General features: G+C 38.9%; 1 protein-coding gene across 4 annotated transcripts in view; it reads left to right on the forward strand.

Annotated features, from left to right (window-relative positions):
* Window positions 1-24974, forward strand: part of ntrk3a (neurotrophic tyrosine kinase, receptor, type 3a) — a 438952-nt gene that overhangs the window by 388482 nt on the left and 25496 nt on the right. For all 4 annotated transcript variants that reach the window (XM_049483984.1, XM_049483986.1, XM_049483985.1 and 1 more), the window contains exons 13-14: window positions 2069-2199; window positions 17861-18033. In XM_049483984.1, the coding sequence (XP_049339941.1) occupies window positions 2069-2199; window positions 17861-18033 (304 nt within the window). The remainder of the gene's footprint in view (window positions 1-2068; window positions 2200-17860; window positions 18034-24974) is intronic.

Raw genomic sequence — 24974 nt, forward strand, 5'->3', positions numbered from 1 at the left:
ATACAGAGAAATAGATAGACAGACAGACAGAGACAGATAGCACACAGACAGACAGACAGAGCAGCTTATCATACACTTTCTCATCGGGTTTAATTAATTATTATTATTATTATTATTATTATTATTATTATTATTATTATTATTATTATTATTATTATTATTATTAGTAGTAGTAGTATTAGTATTAGTATTAGTATTAGTATTAGTATTATTATTAGTATTATTATTAGTATTATTATTATGGGACAGTAGATGTGTTTTTTTGTGGGTCTAGCAGTGAGACGGCTGCTGCTTTCTGTCTTTACTCTGATCTCTGGAGTTCATTTTTAGATTGATGTCAGTGGTGTGAAGTGTGTACCCCATTCCTTCCCCCAGAGTTATCTAAAAAAAAAATAAATAAATAAATAAATAAGAAAAAAGAAAATAGAAAAAATCAGACCCCCGGAGTGCTGCTAACCTTAATGTGAAGTGTGAAAATCCCAGAGTCGCTGTTCTTCAGCCAGGAGTCATCAGAGAGCGCAGGAAACGAAAAGATAGGAACACTTCAGCCCAACACGAGAGTGTGCATCTCCGCATCCTCTGCGTAACGTCTCCGAAACAACCACTTAGCCACTCTCGGAGGCCCTCGCGCCGTGCGGTCGGGGTTATTACGCCTCACTTTTTTTGTTCATGTTTACGAGCAGAAGCTTCTAATTTCCTTTTTATTCGTCTCGGAGGAAACGGGAATTTGCTGCGATTTGCATGCAGAGAGAGGGGTGAAGTTCACTTCCAGAGAAATTAATGGAAACCGCTCAGATCTTGTTCTGTTATTGTTCCTCTTTATGAGAGGAGTGACCTGAGCAGACTGCAGATAACAAGATCATAAAATTAAAGTGATATTTTAGATCCGGTGACCATATTTTGTGTGTTTCATAAAAGAGAACACTGTGAACTCCGGGGCATCTCTTATTACTAGGATGTTGTGGCCAGGGGGCTTCAGGTCGGCCCAAGCTCGAGCGCCATCTACCCACCCAAAGAGAGTAAGACTAATTGTGCTCTCTCAGGACTCCAGCAGCTCTTGGCAAGCTTAATGAACGAGATTTGAGCCAGCAATCTCCTCATATTGGCAGCGCTTTAGTCAACTGGACCACTTGGAGCCCCATAAGGTCATTTATTAATGTAAATGTTTTCTTAATGCATTAATCATTTCAAATGTATTTGATACAAAAAAGAAAGGTTTTCTAAGGTTTCATTACAAATGTGATAAAAAATACTCTTTAAGCGATGAAATAGAAGTGTATGTATATAATGTAACATATATATGTATATATATATATATATATATATATATATATACATATATATATTGGTTTCAAAGAGTATTTGCCAATAAAGATTGCCAATTGCCAATAAAGATTTGCCAGAGTAAAGATTATTCGCCAATTTGCAATTTTCTTTGATGTAACCCCAAAGAACACATATTTTCAAGAATGTATTTGCCTATTTTTAAAATATCTGTGCTACTTTTAATCAGTGTCATAAAGTATTTTTTGTAAAGTGAAACAGTATTATTTTATTATTTTTTAATGGGTCAATGTAGAGATTATAAATCAATTTTTCACCCAAAACTTCTTTACAAGAACATTTTTAAAGGCAGAAAAAAATGTTTCTTGTTCTGCATCACTCAAAAGAGCCCTTTTGCAGCACATTTATTTTTATTTTTTTTTTTTTATTTGTAGTGTATAGAAAAGATATAAATAGCAGTAGTGACTGGTGTGCAGCGAGCGATTGGAGGCAGGCTGGGTAGTTGAAGGTCAAATTGCTGCACACTTGTGGGAGCGCTGGGAAGTGTCGGTGTGCGTTTAGAGTGGTGTGTGGAAGTTCCTGGAGAATGATGATGGCGGTGGAACCTCCCTTTGAGCCATATTATCGTTTTGAGCGACAGGATTTGGCGCCAACAAATCCCAACTCACCAGCATCCACTTCACACTATCACCTTTTCTCGAGACTGCCACACAGTTCACTGAGTCTAGTCTTATACCTTTCTTTCTTTCTTTCTTTCTCTCCCTCTCTCTCTTTCTTTCTCCAGACGTGCAGCACATAAAGAGGAGGGACATCGTGCTGAAGCGGGAGCTGGGCGAGGGGGCCTTCGGGAAAGTATTCCTGGCAGAGTGTTATAACCTCAGCCCCACCAAGGACAAAATGCTGGTGGCTGTCAAGGTAAGAGAGATGATGATGTCTCCATTAGAACGGGGTCACACTCCGTCTACTGTTACATGAGCCCCACAGTAGAGGTCACGGCTCCTTACCGATCTCCTTCTCCGTCATATTAACCCGATCCCCCTCCAGCGTCTTGCTGAGCAGGCTGAAGCTGAGGGTGATATGGTGGCTTGGATCAATGGCAGAAAGAAGGACCTGCTTTTGTGCAGTGGGAGGATCGATAGTTGCGATTGATGGCGTTTGCCATCAAGATGAGGGAGAGGGGCACGGGCGGCTTTTAATGGAGACGGTGGTCTTTCTGACATCCACCTGCTCCTACTATCCAGCTGTCAATGTGCGGATGATGAAACTGAGACATTATTATGTCAACGTTCCATGTGTTACGGCACACCTGTTTCTCCCCAACCCCCCCCCCCCCCCCCCCCTCCCAACACGTTTCTGGAAGTGTTTTATGGCATGAACAAGAGAGAGGAGATTTCTAAGAAGTTAATGATGCTTTTCAATACATTGCAAAGGATGGAAAACCAAATTACAAAACCATTTCTAAAGATTGTAGACCACCAATCCACAGTAAGACAGATTGCGTACAAACGAAATACAAAGGAAACACAATTCAAGACCATTATGACCCTTCCCTGAAGTGGTCAACCAACAAAGATCATGCCAAGAACAAGGCGTATACAGTAATAGCTTATGTGGTCACAAAGAGACCCAAAGTAACTTCTAAGCAACTAAAGGCTTTTCTTACACTGGCTAATGATGATGATGTCAATGAGTTCCAACAGAACAGTTAATGAAGCTCACATGAAAAAGCCAGACGTTTTTTTTGTTTAAATAAATGAGAATTGTTATGTCTGGAGAAAGAAAAGCACTGCATTATAGCATTGAATCCTCTTTCCATCTGTAAAACATGGTGGTGGTAGTATCATGGCTTAGTACTAAATGGATAGTACTTTATTCCAGAGATGTCTTTAGGCATAGTGCCATTAGGTTCATGTTTATCTGCTCCAGAGAGACTGATTCTGTTTTTTTTTTTTGTTTGTTTTTTTCTATAGAGACTATCCAGTGACTATCTTTTTGGTGTGTTTGTGTAAATGTGTGTATATATACAGTACAGGCCAAAAGTTTGGACACACCTTCTCTTTTTTTTAGTGCGTTTTCTTTGCTTTCATGACTATTCACATTGTAGATTCTCAAAACTATGAATGAACACATGTGGAGTTACAGTATGTACTTAACAAAAAAGGTGAAATAACTAAAAAAATATATATATATTTTAGTTTCTTCAAAATAGCCTCCCTTTGCTCTGATTACTGCTTTGCACACTCTTGGCATCATTCTCTCAATGAGCTTTAAGAGGTGGTCACCTGAAATGGTTTTCCAACAGTCTTGAAGGAAGGAGTTAACAGAGGTGTTTATTAGCACTTGTTGCCCCTTTGCCTTCTTCACTCTGTGGTCCAGCTCACCCCAAACCATCTGGATTGGGTTCAGGTCCGGTGACTGTGGAGGCCAGGTAACTTTTTTGTTAAGTACATAAAACACCACATGTGTTCATTCATAGTTTTGATGTCTTCATGTCTTCAGTGAGAATCTACAATGTAAATAGTCGTGAAAATTAAGAAAACGCATTGAATGAGAAGGTGTGTTCAAACGTTTGGCCTGTACTGTATGTGTGTGTTATGAACCTCAGCAAGAGTTATTGAGTGACATTACAGTATTCTGGTAAGGTTTTCCTGTGGCAGACAGAAGTGAATCAAGTGAGTCATAAGTGAACTAAAGTCTGACTAATGCCTCAACGTGGTTCATCTACCGGAACTCTTCGCCAAGGTCAGCAAGCGCACGATTTTCTAAAAGCGAGACGCGGCACGTCTGTATGCCATTCATTTCCTGCCAACCAATCGAGCGAGGCTGAAGAATGTCAAGGCTTCAGAGCAGGAGAAGGCCAGCTGTCTTTGTGACTTTTCTAAGCTCTTTTTCAGCGTTGTATTACCTGGCAGGACGTTGAACTTCATTGAAACTAAAGTGTGGTTGGTTTAATTGTGCGGATGTTTCTGCAGCTGCGGTTTGGCGGGTTTGGGAAGGAAATGCAGTGACTGTACTGTATTATTTGAAGGCAACCGGAGCGTTCGCTTCCTCTAAACACCTTAAGGCCACAAAATTGGTTCTACAATAGGGCCACAAACAGCTGCTTAGCAGTCCGGCGGAGTCTCTGAGTCTCTGAAGCTTCCTTGAGAGGAGACGTACCCTCGCACATGCTCACATTCGCATGCACACACCTATAGTGTGTCTGTGCTTGAAGGTCTACAGTTATCTAAAGAATAACCTCTTTTGAAATTGGTTTTCCAATGGAGATGCTGACTGTGTTCCTGATGCTTGCACTGTGTATGTGTCTGACTGTGTGTGTGTGTGTGTGTGTGTGTGTGTAAGTGTGTGCATAGGGACACTTACAGTACCCTCTTCAAAAAGTTTCTGATAAAGCAGCTTTTACTCCCTTTTACTCTTAGGGTGTTTTTTTTTACATCTTATAAGTTAATACCAAAGACAGAAACCAAGGTTTGTGTGTTTGTTGCATTGTGAACATTTGGTTTAGTTAGTTTTGCTTTAACTCTGCAGTTTAGAGGGTGCCAAGTGGTCCAGCAGTCCAAAAGCGCTGGCACTATGATTGAGAGATCGCTGGTTCGAATCCCGGTCATGCTGCTTGCCGTCAGCTACCAGAGCCCTGAGAGAGCACAATTGGCCTTGCTCTCTTTGGGTGGGTAGATGGCGCTCTTTCCCCTTATCACTCCTAGGGTGATGTGAATCAGCACAGGGCTGCGTCTGTGAGCTGATGTATCGGAACCGAGTCGCTGCACTTTTCTCTGAGCGCGCTGTGATGCTACTCAGCAATGCTGCATCAAAAGCAGTAAAAAAAGAGGCGGTGGCTGACTTCACATGTATCAGAGGAGGCATGTGCTAGTCTTCACATTCCTGGTGTCATGGCATCACTTATGATGGGGCATTTACAGCTGAGTAACGGCTGAATGGGTGGGACAACAAACATGTTGTCAGTTGCCTTTTGTTTTGCTGAATTCTGCCTCTCTGGCAAAAACACTCAGCAGAAAGAGCATTACAGTGTCATTTAAGATAAAAGTTTATTTGCCATTTGCATAGAAATGTACTTTTGTTTCTGTTTCTTTGTATGAGTTTATCAGCAGTAATGTTTGATGGCATACTGCTGTGTGATGCACATCCCTGCATAAGGGAGTTGGATTTCAGCACAAAACCTTCATTGTTTTCTTCTTTATCTCTATTGTTTAATGAGTAATAATCGGCCTTAACTTTCTGTAATTGGTCCAAAAGTCCAATCCATTCCAAAAAGTGAAAAGGTGAAAAATGAGCCAAGTCACAGTTTGGTTAATCTGGACCAAGTTTTCCTGGTATTATGATTTGGACCAAACTGAAACGTCTGGCAGTCTAAAACAAATAAAGAAGTTGTGAAATCATCCTTAAAACCCAGAATAATGAGTCATTATTATTATAGATAATGTTCAGAAACTATTTATATTAGATAATTAATGGAACATCTGATCTTTTATACATTTTAATAGAGTTATTTAGATCATTGTATACATTTGTTCATGTTTCATCTAATTTCATCTACTAAAACATTTGTATTCTCGTAGATAAGGGATACGTTTACCAGATCCTTTAAAGTGGACATATTATACCTCTTTTTACACAAGTTTAGGTACACAAGAATAGGTTTATGGGCTATACAACACATGTTTATTAAGTTTTTTTAACAAAATCTATCTATCCAACTCTATTCTTAGCAGTTTTAGTTCTTTTCAGAATGCGCTGTTTAAGGAGTCTGCCAGTTTACGCTAAATGGCAAAACACAAGCAAGCTAGATTATGACTAAGTGTGACAGAAGCAAAAAAAGTTTATCATCCTCATCTGCTTACTTGCCACGGGCAGTAGGTACAGATTCCTCCCTCAAACAAAGTCTATTGGCTAATCCTGCTGTGTACTGTCTGATGTTCTTAATCAAATGACTGAAATTGCATTTCTTCAACTGATCTAGTGGGTGGGGCTCTGCTGTGGGTTGATAGACAGGTGACGGGTGGTGCCAGGGTGGTTCTATGCAGGTTTCTCTTTATTGTGATGTCACAATAGGAAAGTCATCCAAATGGTTCATAGAAGCATATGATTCTTGACACCAAACTCATTCAACTGATTCACAAAAAATGAATTAATGGATTGTTTTTGGTGCTTGGAGTGTTCATGGGGAAGGTCGAGACTCAAGTGGAAATACAAAAACAATCAAAAAGTGAGTTTTGCATAGCATGTCCACTTTAAGTGCTGTAAGTAAGTGGTGTAAGTTGTGAGGTGGTTCCCCATTACCAATGCTATTCATATCAGCCTGCAGTGGTATCAAAATTATGGCTGATCTCTTCTGTAAAAATGCTGAAAGCATTAGCTCACATCTCCCTCCGCCCCCTTGTGTCAGGGCTGACTGACATAAGTTAACTATTTGCACATTTCAGCTCAGTGCCATTATGAAAGGAAGGTAACTTAATGCCAGGGGAGCTCTTAAGTGTATAGATTTTTGCTTTGTACACTCCATTAAAATGGAAAAGTGTTTGTAACACCAACTTTAAAACGACTCTATTAGACACAGTATGAGCTCGGCTTGTCATTCAATAGCTGCGAGTCGTTCGGCACATTTCTCACGTATTCCCGCCACGTGGAAGAAAAGAAAAAGAAAGAAAGAACGCCGTCTAGCTCCTAACAAGAGCCGTTCCAATCACTATTCCGCTCAGTGTAGGTCTTAGACATTACAAGGTGTTCGCTAAGACACACAGATGGGGGCATTACCTTTAAAGTGAAATGCAATTCCTGCCGGTGAGTCTATCAAAGCCTGCACCTGGAATGCAATTTAGACAGACAGAAAGAGCACAGCTCTAAACAGCCTCCTGGCCCGGCACCCTGTTTATGCAGTTATGTCCTATCATTGCCTTGCCTATAGACTTTCGTAGCCTGTGGGTTAATCAAATGGATTGGGATTGTGGTGAATCTATTTACTATTTAAATTGTTTGGTGTGTATGTGAGAGTGTGCTTGTGTGTGTGTATGTGTGTCTGTGGTGTGGATAGGGCTATCAGAGTAATTGACAGCTTGTGTATGTCCTTGTAGAAATTTAAGTGATACAAGGTGGTCCGAAAACAAGATTCTTAACCCGGATTGAGATAGTAGTGAAACCACAAGGTTTGAGAAGGATCTCACAAATAGTAAAGCCAACTCTGTGTATTTTTTCTAGTAAAACGTACTTTGAGCCTTTGCTATTAATCGATTAAAGGCGACATATTAGACAAAACTCACTTTTTGTGTTCTTTTTTATCTCTATTTGGGTCTCGACTGCCCCTATAAACAATCTAAGCCGGAAAAAAAATATCCATTTTCTGTGAATCAGCTGAAAGAGTTTAGTGTCAGGAATCATATGCTTCTATAAGTCATTCAATCACCAGTCAACCCCCACCAGAGCCCCATCCTCTATATCAGTTTAAGAAGGTTGCTTGACAACCTCAGACAGCACACAGCAGGATTAGCCAGCAGACTTTGTCTGAGGGAGGGATCTGTACCTACTACACATCAGTGTAGCTGCACCCCTGAAATAGCAATGCGCCAAAGTCAGAGCTCACCTGGCTCCTAAAGGGAAGGGCAAGTGAAATGCACCCATGATTAATTAAGAGAAATATTACATGACTTTTGCTTGTTTTGCTACAGTATAAGACAGACTTAAAATTATTTAATTTTCCCCAAAAAATTCCCCCAAAAAACTCAGTACTCCTTATTGTAGGGCTGTCAGTTGGCATTTACTAGCCCTAAGCTAACTGAGGCTAGCGCTTCTGCTATCCACGGCTATTACATCTGCTATCTGCAGCTAGTGTGAAAATATTGGAAATCTAAGGTTACTGTAACTAAACTGAAGCACTTTACTCACCCAAATAAACAGCTTTCTGGAGAGAAATCTGTGTAGATGACTGTGCCACACCCTTCCTTGTTGTTCCTTACTATTGCCGCTTAAAATGCGCCTTATACTCTGGTGCACCTTATGTGTGAAAATAGACCAGAAAAAAGACATTTATTAATAGTGCGACTTATAATCCAGAGCACCTTATAGTCTGTAAAACACAGTACTTTTCCCGTTGTTATGACAGCAAAGACACACTGACAACACCCTAAATCAAGCTGTGTGGTGCATGACTGACAGCACATCTAAAGATTGCTAAAATAGGGTCTAATAAAAAGAAAATAAAGTGTTATAGTGGTAAAGATGAATGCACTGCAAAATAAACTTTTTTTGTTAAACATGTTTTCTCTATTCATCCTGACACTGAACAATGCAGAACTTGTACTTAATGGCTATTTTGACTGGAGAATAATTAAGAGCTTTAATTAGCATGGCGCTAATTGCATGCACAGCTCATTACGCTCTCTCATCAAACCTCCTCAAATCACCCTTAATGTACAGTATATATGACGGTCGCACAGATGGGTCGTGTGTTTCTACTGTAAAAAAAAAAAAAAAGAAGAAGAATGTAATAAGGATTACGGATACAGATAACGTATAATTGAGACATCAAAATGCCTTGCATTGAAATGCTAAGAGAGGCCGACATACACGCAGATGGACAGACAGATGGACAGAGGGATGGACAGACGGATGCTTCCCTGTTCGGCTTCACATTAAATAAAAAAAGGAAAAAAAAAAACATACGCAGCAGACATATATCAGGATGCACATAAACAGAGCTATCAGAAGTGGAAATGGTTATGGAGGCCTGGAGAGGCCTGGAAATCATAGGTCAGACCCAAAGGCTCCGCAATTTTACAGCGGTGATTATTTTTATTTATTTATTTATTATTATTATCATTTTTTTTATCGAGTCATCTACAGCAAGGGAGAAGATCTGAGGGAGATGGTGGCAGCAGTAAACACAGCATTCGCCAGCAGCGGACACTGCTGCCATTAATCTGCCCAATCCCCCAGCACCATCCCTCTTCATCAGTGCACTCATCCGTGAGATGATGGCGGCTATCACAGTCCAGCGCAGGACAGAGCAGGAGTGATAATCCTGTCTGCCGGGGGGTGTTAGATCATCGCCCAAACACTTTACTCCACACATGCTTTGATCAGGACTAATAGCGCGCTCTTTTTTTTTTTTTTGATCGTTTTTGATTCTGCCTCCATCTCCGCCGGACTGCCGCATGATGCCAGGGTAGTCAGGGCCGGTGAACCGAATCAATCGTGTTGAATAAAAGGTCATGGTTCTGCTCCCTCCACCATCCTGCAGACATCTGAGGTGCAGGTTAGCAGCAAAACACAGGCACAAGCTAAAAGAAAAAATAAAATCAAATAATTTCTTTGCAATAAATTTCAAACACCTACTTTTTCTTTATCGTGTTCCTTTCCATAACCCTGCAGCAGTTAATCCTCTTGTGAAGACTAAGAATATTGGAGAAAATAAATCACAGAACTCGAAGCAATGTCGTGGTCCTGGTTGGTGCGGTCGACTCTAAGTGCAGTTTGAGAGAAAAAAAAAACACCCAAATATACAGCTCTGAAAAAAATAAGAGACCACTTAAAAATGATGAGTTTCTTTGATTTTACCAAATTGAAAACCTCTGAAATATAATCAAGAGGAAGATGGATGATCACAAGCCATCAAACCAAACTGAACTGCTTAATTGTTTGCACCAGGAGTAAAGGCATAAAGTTATCCAAAAGCAGTGTGGAGGACTGGTGGAGGAGAACATGCCAAGAAGCTTGAAAACTGTGATTAAAAACCATGGTTATTCCACTGAATACTGATTTCTGAGCTCTTAAAACTTTTTGAACTTTTTTTCTGCAAGTAAATGATCTAAATAACAATATTTGTATTTGGAATTTGGGAGAAATGTTGTCTGTAGTTTATACTGTAATCAAACAACAATGTACATTCAATCAAACATATACCTATAAATAGCAAAATCAGATAAACTGATTCAGAAACTGATGTGGTCTGAATATTTGGCAATCAAAAAATCACTTTCTGTTTTCTGACAAAGTAGTGAAAAGACAGAATAATTCATCCTTAACAATGACTCATTTAGCTTAGGTCCTGTATGACTGTTTCTTTTTTAAGGGGCAATTTAAGATTAGAGAAGCACTACTGAGGTAGATTTATGAGTGGAATGGCACTTCTAAAAAAATCATGATTAGGCTTGTAATACTGGTTGATTGTTCAACTTTCATAATAGATATATGTTAAAAGGTAGTATTGTATTTTATCCAATGTTAAAAAAAGAAACCTGTGAAAAAAAAAAACGTTTTGTCTTCAGCATTTTATTTATCATTTATTATTTAGTTCAGTTTCTGAGGATGGTAGAGTGAAGGCTTTAGAATGAACATTGTTTCAATAGATGAATCTTTAAAGAACCTTTTTTTTTAAGTTGTAAGAACCCCCCCTCCCCTCCCAAATCTCCAAGAAGCATACATCTAAGCCAAGACTGTAATTGAGTCAACATAAATAAGTCAACCATTTTCAGAGATTTATTGTACAGCTGCAGGAAATTGCTTGTTTCTTTCGTTTGAATGGTGTTTTCGACACTATCAGCGGCACTATTCACTGTTTATCCTTGCAGTTATTTATATTTGCTTTTTTATTGACTTGTTTAAGCTCTTTTTTTTCTCCTCTGCTGCCAATTACAGGTCTGAGATGATTGTCCCTTGTCGGAGGCTCTCTACTAAGCCATTGGTCTTAGTAGAGGTCTGGGTCATGGCATGTTAGAGCCATTTCCAAAGCTTAATAACTGGATCTCCATGGATGTGTTGTCTCTGGTCCAACTTCAACCTCCAAGGAGCTTTCAATATGCTTTCTCTTTTTTTTTTTTTATAATGTCTTGCTTTCACAGATTGTTCTGAACCTCCGTGACTAATGGCTAAGACTGTTTCATTAATAAACCCACGGAAGTGAATCAGCAGCGAGAGTTGAAGGCGTTCCCGTTGTCTGTGTAACAAGGTTAAATATTAGGAGTTGTCATCATGGCTAGCAAGAACAAAGGCGTTCTAATGTACTTGATTAATTCTCTTTATATTTTTATCTTGGGTTATTGAAGCAAAAGAAAAGATGAATGGCAGTTGGCAGCATTTATAAAAGTAAGTAGGTTTATATAATCTGCTGTGATGTGTGTTATCTAGCCTTATGAACTCTTGGGTAAAGTGTAGCATCGTGACTGACAGGTTTTATACACTGTTCCTGCTCTTTTTTCACAGATAACTTGGCACTAATATTGGCACTATCCTTCCTATCCTTATTGTATACCGCAAAGCTATACTGTCAGCACAGTGCTTTTTCTGCAGTTTTTTCTTTTTTCTTTACTACTTTTTTCCACTAAACAAGTCAAACAAGAATCTTCTCTTGGCGCTTGAGACTCCCATAGTCTTGACTACTTTTTAACTAGTCAGCGAATACCTCCGTAGACCCCCATCCTTTTCAGGGCGATGCCTTTCTTTTGACTGATTTTTTGGCCCCGACTTTAGACAGCTGTGCATCTATTCTCTTTGCCTGGTGGGCTTTACTGTCACTGCATGATAGTGGGGTTTTACTTTGCCGTGTTTTATTTATTTATTTTACTATATGGTGCATTCTTTAACTATTTTTTTTATTTCAGTGCTTTTAGAGTTAAAGGCATGGGACCCTTATTTAGCAAAATATAGGTAAGCCATCAAACGTGCACCATGCAGCTTGATATATGGCGTGTCAGCATGTCTTTGCTATCATAATGACAGGAAAAGTATACCTTGTGCTGATCAAAATGTGCAACAAAAAGCCATCTACTAATTCACTTAATTAATCATGGGTGTGTTTTGGGCATAATTTGAAACAAACTAATCAGATGCGTTTTCTTTTAAGAGGCAGGTGCACTCTGACTTTGGCGCTTTGCTATTTTAACAGCGCAGTACCTAATCGATCAAGCTGTGAAGGTGCGTGAGCAGGTAATTTAGAGCAACAGCAATGTTAGTTTATACTGTATTCTGATTTTTGTTGATGTAAAAGTTGGGTTTGTGCACTGCTGTGTGTCTTTGTGTGTGTAACGAGCATGGATGTACTTGTATTGAGTGTGTACCTGTTTTGCCAAGATAGCAATGAAAATTTGACTTTTGATGTCTGTCTAGGTTCATTTCAGTCAGTGGCACACTTGTGTTTTCCAATGCCAAGATAGCAATACAGCAGAAATTTACCTGAACACACCCATCGGCTGACAAAAGGTGTGAATTCAAACAGTTGAAGTAGTGTAAGATAGCAATGAGCATTGTGCCGCACCTTGAGCAGGGTGTTACATAGGGCTAATAACATTTAAATATTGTAGATAACATTAATTAAGCCCATATTTAATGTTATAAAAAGGAATAATACATTGAAATGGTTAAGTCGATGCACATATATGGATTTAAAGCCAAAGCTAATGTTTTAACTGTTTTAATGTTTCAAATTATTTGTGTAGTTTCTCAGCCAAATCTATACTATAAAAGTCCAGGGCTGAACTTCATTCACAATCCAGTTTTTTGCTCATACTGTGTGTGTGTGTGTGTGTGTGGCTGTGTGCTAGTTGGCTGCAATATTAGGCCTCCGTGACTTATGTGTGCTATAAAATAAAGGACATGGTCTGCCAAAATGGCTGATGGACCCAATTTAATCTTTTAAGAAGGACAAAGAGGATGATAGGAGTTGACAAGTGTGGCTTAGAAGAGCACAGTAAGGCACGAGTGTTTGAGTTAAGCAGATAGGCGTGTGTATTCTGCTGGATTTAAGTGCTTAGAAGCCCCAGACTGTTGGTGTCAGAGTTCAGTGATGGGATTTGTAACTATTAGCCTTTAATTCGACCATAAGGATCATCCCCAGTCTTATGCTTTATGCTGTTTGTGTCCTATGATTACTATCACACGAATCGACTAATGTGTTTAGTGTGTGTAGTTGTTTAGTGTATATGAATGCAAACAATGATTATGTTTATAGGTAACAATGCAGTCATACCAGAGTTATAAACTTTACTGGGGACACATTTTACAACCGACTGTAAATGATGTGTTTAAATGTGTCTAAAATCATATCAAGACACAATTCAGATACTTATAATTGATTATTACTCAGATACATATGTATTATTTACTTCATAGTAGATGAATATTAAAGATGTAGAAACTATGAATGAGAGTTGGAGTTGGAGTGAAGGAAAAGCAGTTAACAAGTTCTCAACTCTTCCTTTAAAAATCAGTCTTTTGTTGAACCAAATATAATAAATATAATCAGCTTTTTAGACCAAAATTAAAGACATTTTTTTTTATTCATTGCAAAAACACATTGATTCTAAATGGGGTCTTTTTTGACCCCACTCATGGAAGAGTGTAGGTATTGGTCGTCCATGCATCCAAGGGTTAAGACAGTTGGAGAACCATTCCAGGTTCTACCTCAAGAATCCGACAGAGAGGATCAGCAAAAAAGCTGGCAAAGGCTGGCATCAAAGCCAAAGCTGCTACTTTTTTTGGTTACGTCATGATTGGAAATGCATTCCTTCATAGTTTTGATGTCTTCATTATCAGTCTACACCGTAGAAACTAAACTTAAACACATAGTTGTAATGATTAGCACCATACTAATTACTGTAGCATAGTAGCTTAGTGTTAAAGCATATTAAAGCTCTGCTATATACACTGCCTGGAATTGTTGCAGTTGGTCTGCAGGTCTAGGTTCAGCAACAGTATGTGCTGAAAGAATGAGGTCAGCTGACTACCTGAATATACTGAATATAGACCAGGTTATTCCATCAATGGATTTTATATTTCTCTCCTGATGGAACGGCCATATTCTAAGATGACAATATCAGGATTCATGGGGCTGGAATTGTGAAAGAGTGGTTCAGGGAGCATGAGATCATCATTTTCACACATGGATTGAGAGAGTCCAGACCTTGACCTCATTGAGAATCTTTGAGATGTGCATCATCAATGCTGCAAGATCTTGATGAAAAAATTAATGCAACATTGGATTGAAATAAATCAAAGCTAAAAGCGCTCCAACCAAATATCATAGTGTCTGACCTTTCTTTTTGGTGAAGACTTTTTTTTTTTTGTCCAGGCAGTGTATAATGCCATGTATAATGGTTATAGTTCATTGTTGTGCTTTTCTTACATGAATAAAATGTAAAATATGTACAGAATCTATTAGTACACTTGGTATCAGTGTACTCAGTTTAATACCTCTTTATAGACTGGCTGTTTTTTCTTTTGTCTGAAAAATACAGGCAATACAGGGCTAGGATAGTTTATACCAATTTAGCATTTGTTTGTTCATCAAAAGACTAACTGGTGTTTTCTAAGTTAATTTCAACTCAAAAATCTTTTGTGGCTTTCTGTGGTGCACTTACATATTAAAAGGAACGTGCCAAGTCAGAAAGTCTGGTGTATCTGCCCATGCTATATGCACTTACAGTCTGGCTAATTGGTGGAGAATTGTTTGCGGGCTACATCAATCTCATAGCCCCACTCCATAACCAAAAAAAGCAAGTTCAAAGATGGGATTTGTCATTTTTATCCATTAATTCAACTGTAGGGATCATCCCCAGTCTGCTGTCACGCATTGTTAACGTCTTATGATTGTATCACTCTAATGCCGAAGAAATCTGTGACGGATTCTAACTGTCTTGGAATTATTTACGTCCTTGTTTGTGCCTGGTCGTCTGCATTTTAGTCACGTCTTTATTTACACAGGAAATAAAAAGAGTTCGATACAATTTAGTATGCGCCATCAGCCTCAGAGGAAAAGTATGTGGCAGTCAGCCAGAATGCAGAAATATTGAATCTCTGCTTTATTAGGGGGTCTCAGAAAAGAATGAAATATAAGCTTCCGATAAAAAGGTGCTACTTTATGAAATGGAGACAGCTTATAAATGATTGCTTGGGAAAATATACTGTTAGCTCTCATTAAACTCAGCTCTCGCAAGATATCAAGAGGCAGAATGAAGGGCTAATAGCCTAAATTCATTAGCAAATTATTCATCTTCGGTGTCAAAGTGTGGATCGCATCTGATGAGGTGAAATTTTCCACTTTACATTTTTCTGGAAATCAGATACCTGTTTGTGACTTCCCTCTGAATCCCCTTTAAAGCTTTTTGAAAGATTACTTTTATTATGCATTGATTAAGGCTTAGCTATAAGTTATAAAACATAGCACAAAAAAGTAAGGAAATGTATCTTTAGTAGAATATTTCTTTGTTGGAACAATGCTTCTTGGCTTTAAAAATCTTATACCATTGGAAAGCCTGTAAATTACTATTTTAATTGAAGCAACATGTGTAAGTAACATGCATTCGTAGATTGAGCAGCAGAGCTGAGTATGTGGCTTATGCCCACGAACAAAATTACAAACATTTGACTGATCTGGATAGGACCTGTGCGATTGGGAAACTTCAAGCTGGTTGCGCCATTATTTGGAGGTATCCCTGGTACCATCTTGAAACTACAGGCCAATATTCTATATAAAAGGGGACGTGAAAGTCCGCGAATTGTGGGTCACAAGAAGATGGCACCCAAAGAAGATTAATGTCAAACACCAAATGAGTCAATGGCAGAATGAGCCATTTGGCAAAAATCTTATCAAATTTTATATGGATGCAACCCATATACTTAGCTCTTCTGCTCATCCCATAAATGTAGAACCATTTAAAAAAGTAGTAAACAGTCTTTCCAATTGTATAAGATTTATTGCCAAGAAGCCTTGATATAACAAAGTCTCAAAAGAGCTCACTTTTTGCGTGCTTTTGTATTTCCACTTGGGTCTCAAAAGCCCCATAAATACTCATTTGCAGGATTAGCTAGCAGACTTTGTTTGAGGGAAGGATCTATACCTGCTGTCTGTGGCAAATCAGCAGATGAGGGAGATTTTTTGTTTCTGTCACAGTTAAGCATGAATTAACTTGTGATTGAGAATCTTCAAGCTGTTGTTCCATAAAACCAAGTTGCGGTATTATTTGGAGGCAGCCCTTGTACCATCTCCAAACTGAAGGCCAATATTCCATGTAACAGGGATGTCAGACAGGTTGTTAAATGGGCATCCCATGATACCCCAAGAAGATTGTCAAATACCAAATGAATCAATGGCAGAATAAGATGTTTGGCACTGGCAGAGAGGTTTTGACAATTTTTTAATGGGTGCAACTTAGCTACTCAGCTCTGCTGCTGATCCTGCTCATCAAGTGTGAAACCATTTAGAAGGGTAATCAACAGACTTTCCAACTGTATAAGATTTATTGCCAAGAAGCCTTGATACAACTTTTATTTTTCTGTGAATCAATTGAAAGAGTCTCAGGAATCATTTGCTTCTATGAGTCATTTAAATGGCTCCCTTATTGTGATGTCACAATAAGGAAACCTGCATAGAACCACCCTGGCACCATGCCTCACCTGTCAACCCCCAACAGAGCCCCACCCAGTAGATCAGTTGATAAAACACAATATCGATCATTTTGGTTGAGAACCTCAGACAGTTACACAGCAGGATTAACCTGCAGACTTCTTCTGAGGGAGGGATCTGTGCCTGCTGTCTGTGGCAAATGAGCAGATGAGTTATATTTAGTACAACTAACATAACACGTGGTAAACTCAAAGTGTAAACATGGCATGACCATGGCTCATTCTGAAAGGGACTGAATCTGGCAAGAATAAAGCTGGTGAGATCTTAATAACTTCATTAACTTCATGTTTTGTATAGTCCATAGACCTATTCTAACTTGTGTAAAAAGAGGTATAACATGTCCCCTTTGCTTTGTATCCTTGGCAGCAAATGTCTTTTGTGAGAAGAAATGCCATTTTAAAGTGGTAAATAATAGTTGAGCATGCAGAACATGCAATATATTGGGTTTATACTGTCTGCAATCAAGTAAAAGTCAAAGTAAATGTAAGAAATATTTGTAATTGCCCAATACATTTACAATGCAATACAGTTTTGGGCTTTGGGTATTTTTCTCATAACATTTCATAGTATCTTTTGTGTCAATCATGAGAAGATATTGCTCATTCAGAAACGTGTTTCTGTCAGAGTTTTGTTTCTGCAAAATATTCCAAATGCCATTATTCACATTCCATCTGTCTATTTACCTTCTAGAAATCTGACCCGTGGTGCTGAGCCAGGTTTGCTTCTTATAAAAAATCCATCATGCATTAAGCTGTCAAGGGTTGCCAGATTGCTTTAATAGTTTCTTGACAAATAATGGTTGAAATCACATGAAATGTTGTGCATTAAAACATTCAAAAGTTGGCCATCCATCCATAATAATAGAACACAGCATTTGCGTGTGCTGTGCTCAATGCATATTGATCTGTACAGCTTATCTACAGTATATGGCTTACGTCAGCCCTTATCCATGACCACAGACACAGAACGACAGGGCTGCAGCCTGCCCAGAGTTCAGCAAGTGCTAAAAATAATTACAGAAATTATAATCTGATTACATGGATCAAAGACCTGCTGAGACACATGCAGTTGCTGCTCTATTTATCAACACTGATCCATAGATCACAGAGAATTAGTCCAGAAGAAATGCGTCTAATCTGCCTGTGTTTGTGATGTATAATTTTGCAGACTCTGAAGGACCCCACCCTGGCAGCCAGGAAGGACTTCCAGAGAGAGGCGGAGCTCCTGACCAACCTGCAGCACGAACACATCGTCAAGTTCTACGGCGTGTGTGTGGACGGTGACCCCCTGATCATGGTGTTCGAGTACATGAAGCACGGAGACCTCAACAAGTTCCTCAGGTAGACTTATCAAATCTTACTGCACTAAACAATATTAATATATTATTACATATCTCCAAAATGCAACATTACATGAGGAAAAATCATTTTAGAACGTTTCTAATAGTCAATTGCAATTTTTACACTTTTGACACAATACATATTAAAATATGTCAAACTCACAACAAGTTAAAAGGTGAAATGTGGGAAAAAATACTTACAGTAAAAATACATTACAGTAAACACAAAAAAAACCATAAAGCAACATTGTTGAGCATTGTTGTTATACTCTATAAACTACAGACAACATTTCTCCCAAATTTCAATGAAAATATTGTCAATAAGAGCTTTTATTAGCAAAAAATGAGAAATTACTGAAATAACAAAAAAGACGCAGAGCTTTCAGACCTCAAATAAAGCAAAGCAATCAAGTTCATATTCATAAAGTTTTAAGATAAAAATCAATATTTGGTTTAATAACCCTGGTTTATAATCCCAGTTTTCATGCATCTTGGCATCATGTTCTCCTCCACCAGTTTTACACACTGCTTTTGGATAACTTTATGTCACTCCTGGTGCAAAAAGCAGTTCAAGCAGTTCAGTTTGGTTTGATGGCTTGAACTGCTTTTTGCACCAGGAGTGACATAAAGTTATCCAAAAGCAGTGTGTAAAACATATATATATATATGTTTTTTTGTGATCCAGACTATGAAGGATTAAACAAACAAAAGGGTTAAACAAACCTTTAAATTCTGTGTGAAGCATTTAGGTGCACTTATCTGGGGAGCTTTTTGTTAACTTGTGGTTTCTGAGGCTGGTAACTCTGATGAACTTATCCTGTGCAACAGAGGGCCTTCTTTCCTAGGGCAGTCCTGACGAGAGCCAGTTTCATCATAACGTTTGTGATGGTCTCTGTGACTGCCCTTAAGAATACTTACAAAGTTCTTGACATTTTTTAGATTTACTGACCCTTTTTTCTATACTTAGTTGAGTAGTCTTGCCATAATATGGATTAGAACATTACTCAAATAGGACTATTCACTGTATACCAACTCTACCTCTTCACAACTTTACAGCTGATGCTCTCAAACACATTAAGAGGCAAAAAATTAAAGTAATTAACTCTTGACGAGTTCAGCACAGCTGTTAACTGAAAGCCTGAATTCCAGGTGGCTCTACCTCATAAATCTGACTGAAAAAATACAGCCAAGATGTGTAAAACTGTCATCTAAGCAAAAGGAGCTATTTTGAAGAAACTAAAATATAAAACATACATGACAGAGCAGGTCCAGGAAGTGTTGCAGTCTGGCTGAAACATTCCTGGGAAAGCCTTGCTGTGTGTGGGCGAATGCTCGATACTCATTTACATATCTGCTCGAGATACTGTAGGACTGCATGCCACATTTTGCAGCTTTGCTAATGGTTAAATAACACACAATAGATAAGTAAAACTACAAATTATTTTACAATATACTTTTATCCAGAATTACTTACAAAACTGCTTAATCATTTGTTCAAAACATCCAAAGCTAGCACTGATGCACTCTGAATTCAAGATAACTGAAGGTTTCTGATGCATCGAGAAATGAGTCATGCTCTTAATCTATTGGTAGCAATGCACAATGCTTACAATCTAAATGGAGATATTGCTTAACTATTTCAAAAATGACAAGAACATGACATAGAGTAGCAAACAAAATTTAAGACACACCTTAAATAAAGTGTTTTTTTTTTGTAGTCATTTAAAAATGTTCTGCATTGAAGATTAATACTAAAGTAAAACATGCAAAATTATTTAGTAAACAAAAAAAAAACATGTTCTATACTAGTTTAGCATTTTTTTTAGCTTTTTGAGGTAGTTACCTGCAATGAATTTCAGTTAACAGCTGTGCTGAACTTATAAAGAGTTAATTACTTCAATTTCTTGCCTCTTAATGTGTTTGAGAGCATCATGTTCTAATCCATTTTATGGTAAGAATTACTCAACAAGAATTACAAGAACCTTGAAAGTATCCTCAAGTGCAGTCACAAAGAATTTTAAAAACATTATGATGAAATGGGCTCTCATCTGGCCCGCCCAGGACAGGAAGAGCAAGAGTTTTCTCTGTTGCACAGGATAAGTTCATCAGAACCAGCCTCAGAAACCACAAGTTAACAGCACCCTAGATAAGAAAACCTTTATGCTTCACAGAGTATTTTGGATTGTTTAACACTTTTAAGTTACTACATAATTCTTTATGTGTTCCTACATAGTCTGGATGACATTAGTATTCATTAAAAAAACATTAAATGAGAAGGTGTGGCTAAATTTTTGAAAGGTACTGTAATAAGTGCAAAAATAAGCTTTAATAGATATCATTGCTTTATTAATTGATCTCAAAAGAGATGGGTCTTCAATGGATTTGTGATGTCATCAGCCAAGATACCAGCACTGAGTCTTCTTTCCTCCCTGGATGGCTGGATGTGGGTGTGATAACATTTGTACAGAGATCTGAGATGTATACACACACCTCCCTTTGAGACTCAAAGGGTCTCCTGACATACCCACCACGTCAAGCCTGACTGCAGATACAATTGAGGAGGATTAAAGTCTTGAGGAGCATTGGGTTCAGGATGTTTTGCTGGTTTATCCTAACTGTGTGTCTGGCTTGTGCAGAAAGCTGGTCTTTGCATGCACACTTGAGGAGTGTATGACATTTAGAGGAAGATTATTGGAGCAGAAAGGGCGCCTGCTTGATTTCCAGTCAAAGCGGGGGAGATACTATATATCAAAAGAGTGTAGGAGTCAAATTCAGTTCAGCCGTGACTCAGCACCACCGGTGACTCTGTCCAGGACACACACTGACTTTTAATTCTGTGATATAAAAATTAAATAACGGTTTCCATTATGCAGTGGTTTAATGAACCCTGATTACTTTATATAGTGTGTCATTGTTTGGGGCACAGCAAACCATATAATAATCAAAGCTTTCATGTTATACATAATGAGTTTTTAAATATTGTGTATACAGTCAAACGGAAAGTTAGGACACTCTTGGTTAGGAAGTCTTTAATCTACATGTGAACAATATTGGGAGGTAAAAGTAATATAACCAAAAAATATATAGCAGAAGAAATTGGTAAATGTAATCACCATATTTTTTGGACTGCAAGGTGCACCTAAAATCCTTTAATTTTCCTAGAAAATGTCAGTGTACCCTAAACTCCGGTGCCCTTTCTGTAGGAGTTTTACCAGTCATGTTGTAAGAAGTAGTAAAGCCACTCTGATGAATTACAGAGTATAAAAGAGTTAGCGCTGCGAACTGCAGCTGGGTAACACTGCCTACCATTGCTGAGTATCTCTGTTAACCGTGTCTGGGTAGCGCTGTCAACCATGGCTGGCAATGCTGCTAACTGCAGCTGGCTTTCCTGCTAACTAGGGCTGACTAGCACTAATCATGGCTAGCTATGCTGCTGAACTGAGCTGAGTAGCACTGCCAACTAGGGTTGGCTAACACTGCTAATCGGGCCTGGCTATGCTGCTAACCAGGGCTGGTTAGCACTGCTAATTGCAGCTGGCTATGCTGCTAACTGTGGCAAATACTGGAACTCTAAGCTTAACCCTGTGCGCTTCAGATAGTTGGCACTGGCACTGTATTTAGCAGCACACTACAGGGGTTTAACAATGAAACTGAAACACTTTTAGTCCACAATAATTTATTGTGGCTACATACAGTTCTGGTGGAAACAGGAGAGTTGAGGTGCACATTGAATTCTGCCGTGATTTGAGCAGCCGTGGTTTTATGTTTTTTGGATACAATCCGAGTTAGCACTTGAACATTAGTTAGCATCCACAGTTAATCCTGTTGGATGTGGTTGGTCCTTTTTGGTGGTATGCTGACATTACCCTGGATACCGTGGCTCTTGATGCATCACAAAGACTTGCTGTCTTGGTCACAGATGCGCCAGCAAGACGTGCACCAACAATTTGTCCTCTTTTGAACTTTGGTATGTCACACATAATGTTGTGTGCATTGCAATATTTTGAGCAAAACTGTGCTCTTACCCTGCTAATTGAACCTTCACACTCTGCTCTTACTGGTGCAATGTGCAATTAATGAAGATTGGCCACGAGGCTGCTCCAATTTAGCCATTAAAACCTCTGACACTAAAATTTGACACTAAAAGGTGTTTCAGTTTCATTCTCCAACTCCTGTATGTGTACGGTAGCTATTGTGGAGTGTGCGTATGCAAGCACTGCTGAAAAAAAAAAGTTATTGTTCGTCTAACACCAAAACACTGAAAGTGCGACTAAATATTTTGGTTGCCAAATATTCAGTGCATGTCTATTAAATGTTAATGATAAATTTAACAATTATGTCAAATTCCATTCAGATTTAAGCATAAAATTGTAATGCCCCTAATGAAAGCCTGGAGGTAAACAGTGGCCTTTAGTCTCATATTAAAAGGCATCAGGGCGAGATGAGATCCAGCTCCTTTCATTTCCTGTCGTCCTTGTGCAATATTGCTCCAGTGCGAGCTATCAGAGCGTGATGGATGGGTAACAACCTTTTGTGGAGGAATTGTACAAGAAATAAGAGGTGGATACACTGCGTACATCGCTCCTGACAAGCCCCGTCCCGGGAGCGAGAATTGCCTTCTATTTCCTGCCGGCTGGATTAAGAGGGATAACATGGTACTACAAAAGCGCCAAATGCATGATGACACCATGTCTTGATAGACTCTGGATAATACACACTCACACAGACACACACACACAGACACACACACACATACTCACACACACACATACTCACACACTCTCTCTCTCCGCTGAGAAAAGAGAATCATATTCATGCGCCCCCTTACGTGCCTGCCTCCTGAGTCACTGCATGCTGTTGCCTTGGCAGAGAGCGAGCTGCCTCTGGATCACAGAGGGAGGGCGTGCGGATATTCGTGACTGAAATGTAGGCCACGTGAATGCTAATGCTATTAGCTTGCTAGTTGTCATTGCTCATCTGGAGCTGTGGATCGATGCTAAATGAAAAAACGCTGTCAAGATATTCAGGCAGTCACACTTGCCTTAAAAAAATGTGTAGATACAATTAGTGGTGGGAAAGATTGTAAAATTGTATTGTATTATGGCCAATTTTGTTGTTGTGATGTTTAAATTGCTTGTATCAATCATAGACTGTGTATAGCTGGACAGAGCATCGTCTCTCAAAAGTGAAGCCACAACAGGTCGGGCGCCCCCTGCTGTTCGGTTGCAGAATGCTGTGTAACCCCACCCATCCCCATAGGATTCAATGACAAAACAGACAACTTTCAATCACGTTTTTTCCCCAATATACTGTAATTCTACCTCCATTATTTAAATGCAGCAGCTAGTGTAACCTCTGCTTATATTGTCAAATTTTTATATCCCCACAGAATTCGTTTTTTAAAACGTTATTCAGCTCTATTCTAAAAGGTGTGGTTATTGTAAAAGGTTTGGGATACACCTAGCCTGGGTGGGACCCATGACTGTATGGGTGGGGCCATAGACTGTGTGTAGCTCTGTGGAGGCAGCCCTCAGGGGCGGGGTTATTTAAATGAGTAGGCTGTCTCTCCACAGTCTTTCTCCCTCCTCTGGTCTCTACTGCGCAGACTCGGGTTTCAGGATCGCCAACATGACGGAAGATTTTGACTTCATTTTTATTGAATGAATGGGAACGGCGTCCATCTTTTCCTCTCTACTATCAATATATCACTGTAGGTATGGTAACTGCTTAAAAAACACTGAATGTATGCTTCATTACAAAGAGCATAATTAGTTTTGGTTAAAAAGGAAAATTGTAGTACATTTTGAAAAAAATTGAAAAAAATAAAATACAATAATAAACATATTACTATATTGTGTACTAAGTATAGGAGGTATATGCAATAGCATTTTTTCAAAAGCTGCTTTTAACCCACCACTAGATAAAGTCATCACAGTCAAACATACCCCTTATGGACCCTATTTTAGGGATCTTTAGGGGAGCAGTCAACCACGCACTGTGCGCTTAGGGTGATTTAGGGCGTCAGTGTGTCTTTGCTATCGTAACGATGGGAAAAGTACGGTTCACGCAGCTCGAAACATGCAAAATGAATGTACTAATTCTCTTAATTAATCATGGGTGTGTTTTGGGTGTAACATTCAATAAACCAATCAGTGTTTCACTTGCCATTTCCTTTAAGAGCCAGGTGTGCTCTGACTTTGGCAGATTGTTATTTCAAGGGTGCAGCTACCTGAACGTGTCCAATGCGTTCATGCTCTTTTTTTTATTCTGTTTTGTTGATGTAAAAGTTTGCATAGCTGCCAACAGATACACGCTATGGGTTTGTGCACTGCTGTATGTCCATATGTGTGCATAACAAGCGGTGGTGTAAGTGTGTAGGGAATTTGCCTGCGTTAACAATTCACTGCCAAGATAGCAACGAACGTCTGACTGGGGATGTCTGCCGAAGTTGTATTCAGTTGCTCTTCATTATTTTGGTGGTAGGGGGATGAGGAGGGGGATATTGAAACAATAGCTCAGATTTTGCATTAGACTGCACAAGTTTGAGATTTTTATTAGAACCTGATTGCATTCAAAACATGCATGTTTTAGTCCTGAATAAAGTACATTGTTGTACAAATAGTAGCCATACTAGTAGCAGTTATAGTGGTGGGGGTAGTAGTAATACGTTTAGTTGTAGTTTTCGAAATAACAGTATGAGTAGATGTAGTATTCTAATAATATTTAGTAGTATCAATATTGATTGCAGGGGTGGTTGTAGTAGTAACAGTAGTAGTAGCAGTAGAGATGTAGTAGTACTTAAAGAAATGGTAGTATTAATAAGGGAAGAGCTACTAGTTGTGGTACTAGTGATAAGATGTAGTAGTGGTGGGGATGTCTGCCGAAGTTGTATTCAGTGAGTGGTGCACCTGTGTTTTCCGTTGCCATGATAGCAATACGCCA

This window comes from Astyanax mexicanus, chromosome 10 (assembly GCF_023375975.1).
Source record: "Astyanax mexicanus isolate ESR-SI-001 chromosome 10, AstMex3_surface, whole genome shotgun sequence".
Taxonomy (NCBI): domain Eukaryota; kingdom Metazoa; phylum Chordata; class Actinopteri; order Characiformes; family Acestrorhamphidae; genus Astyanax; species Astyanax mexicanus.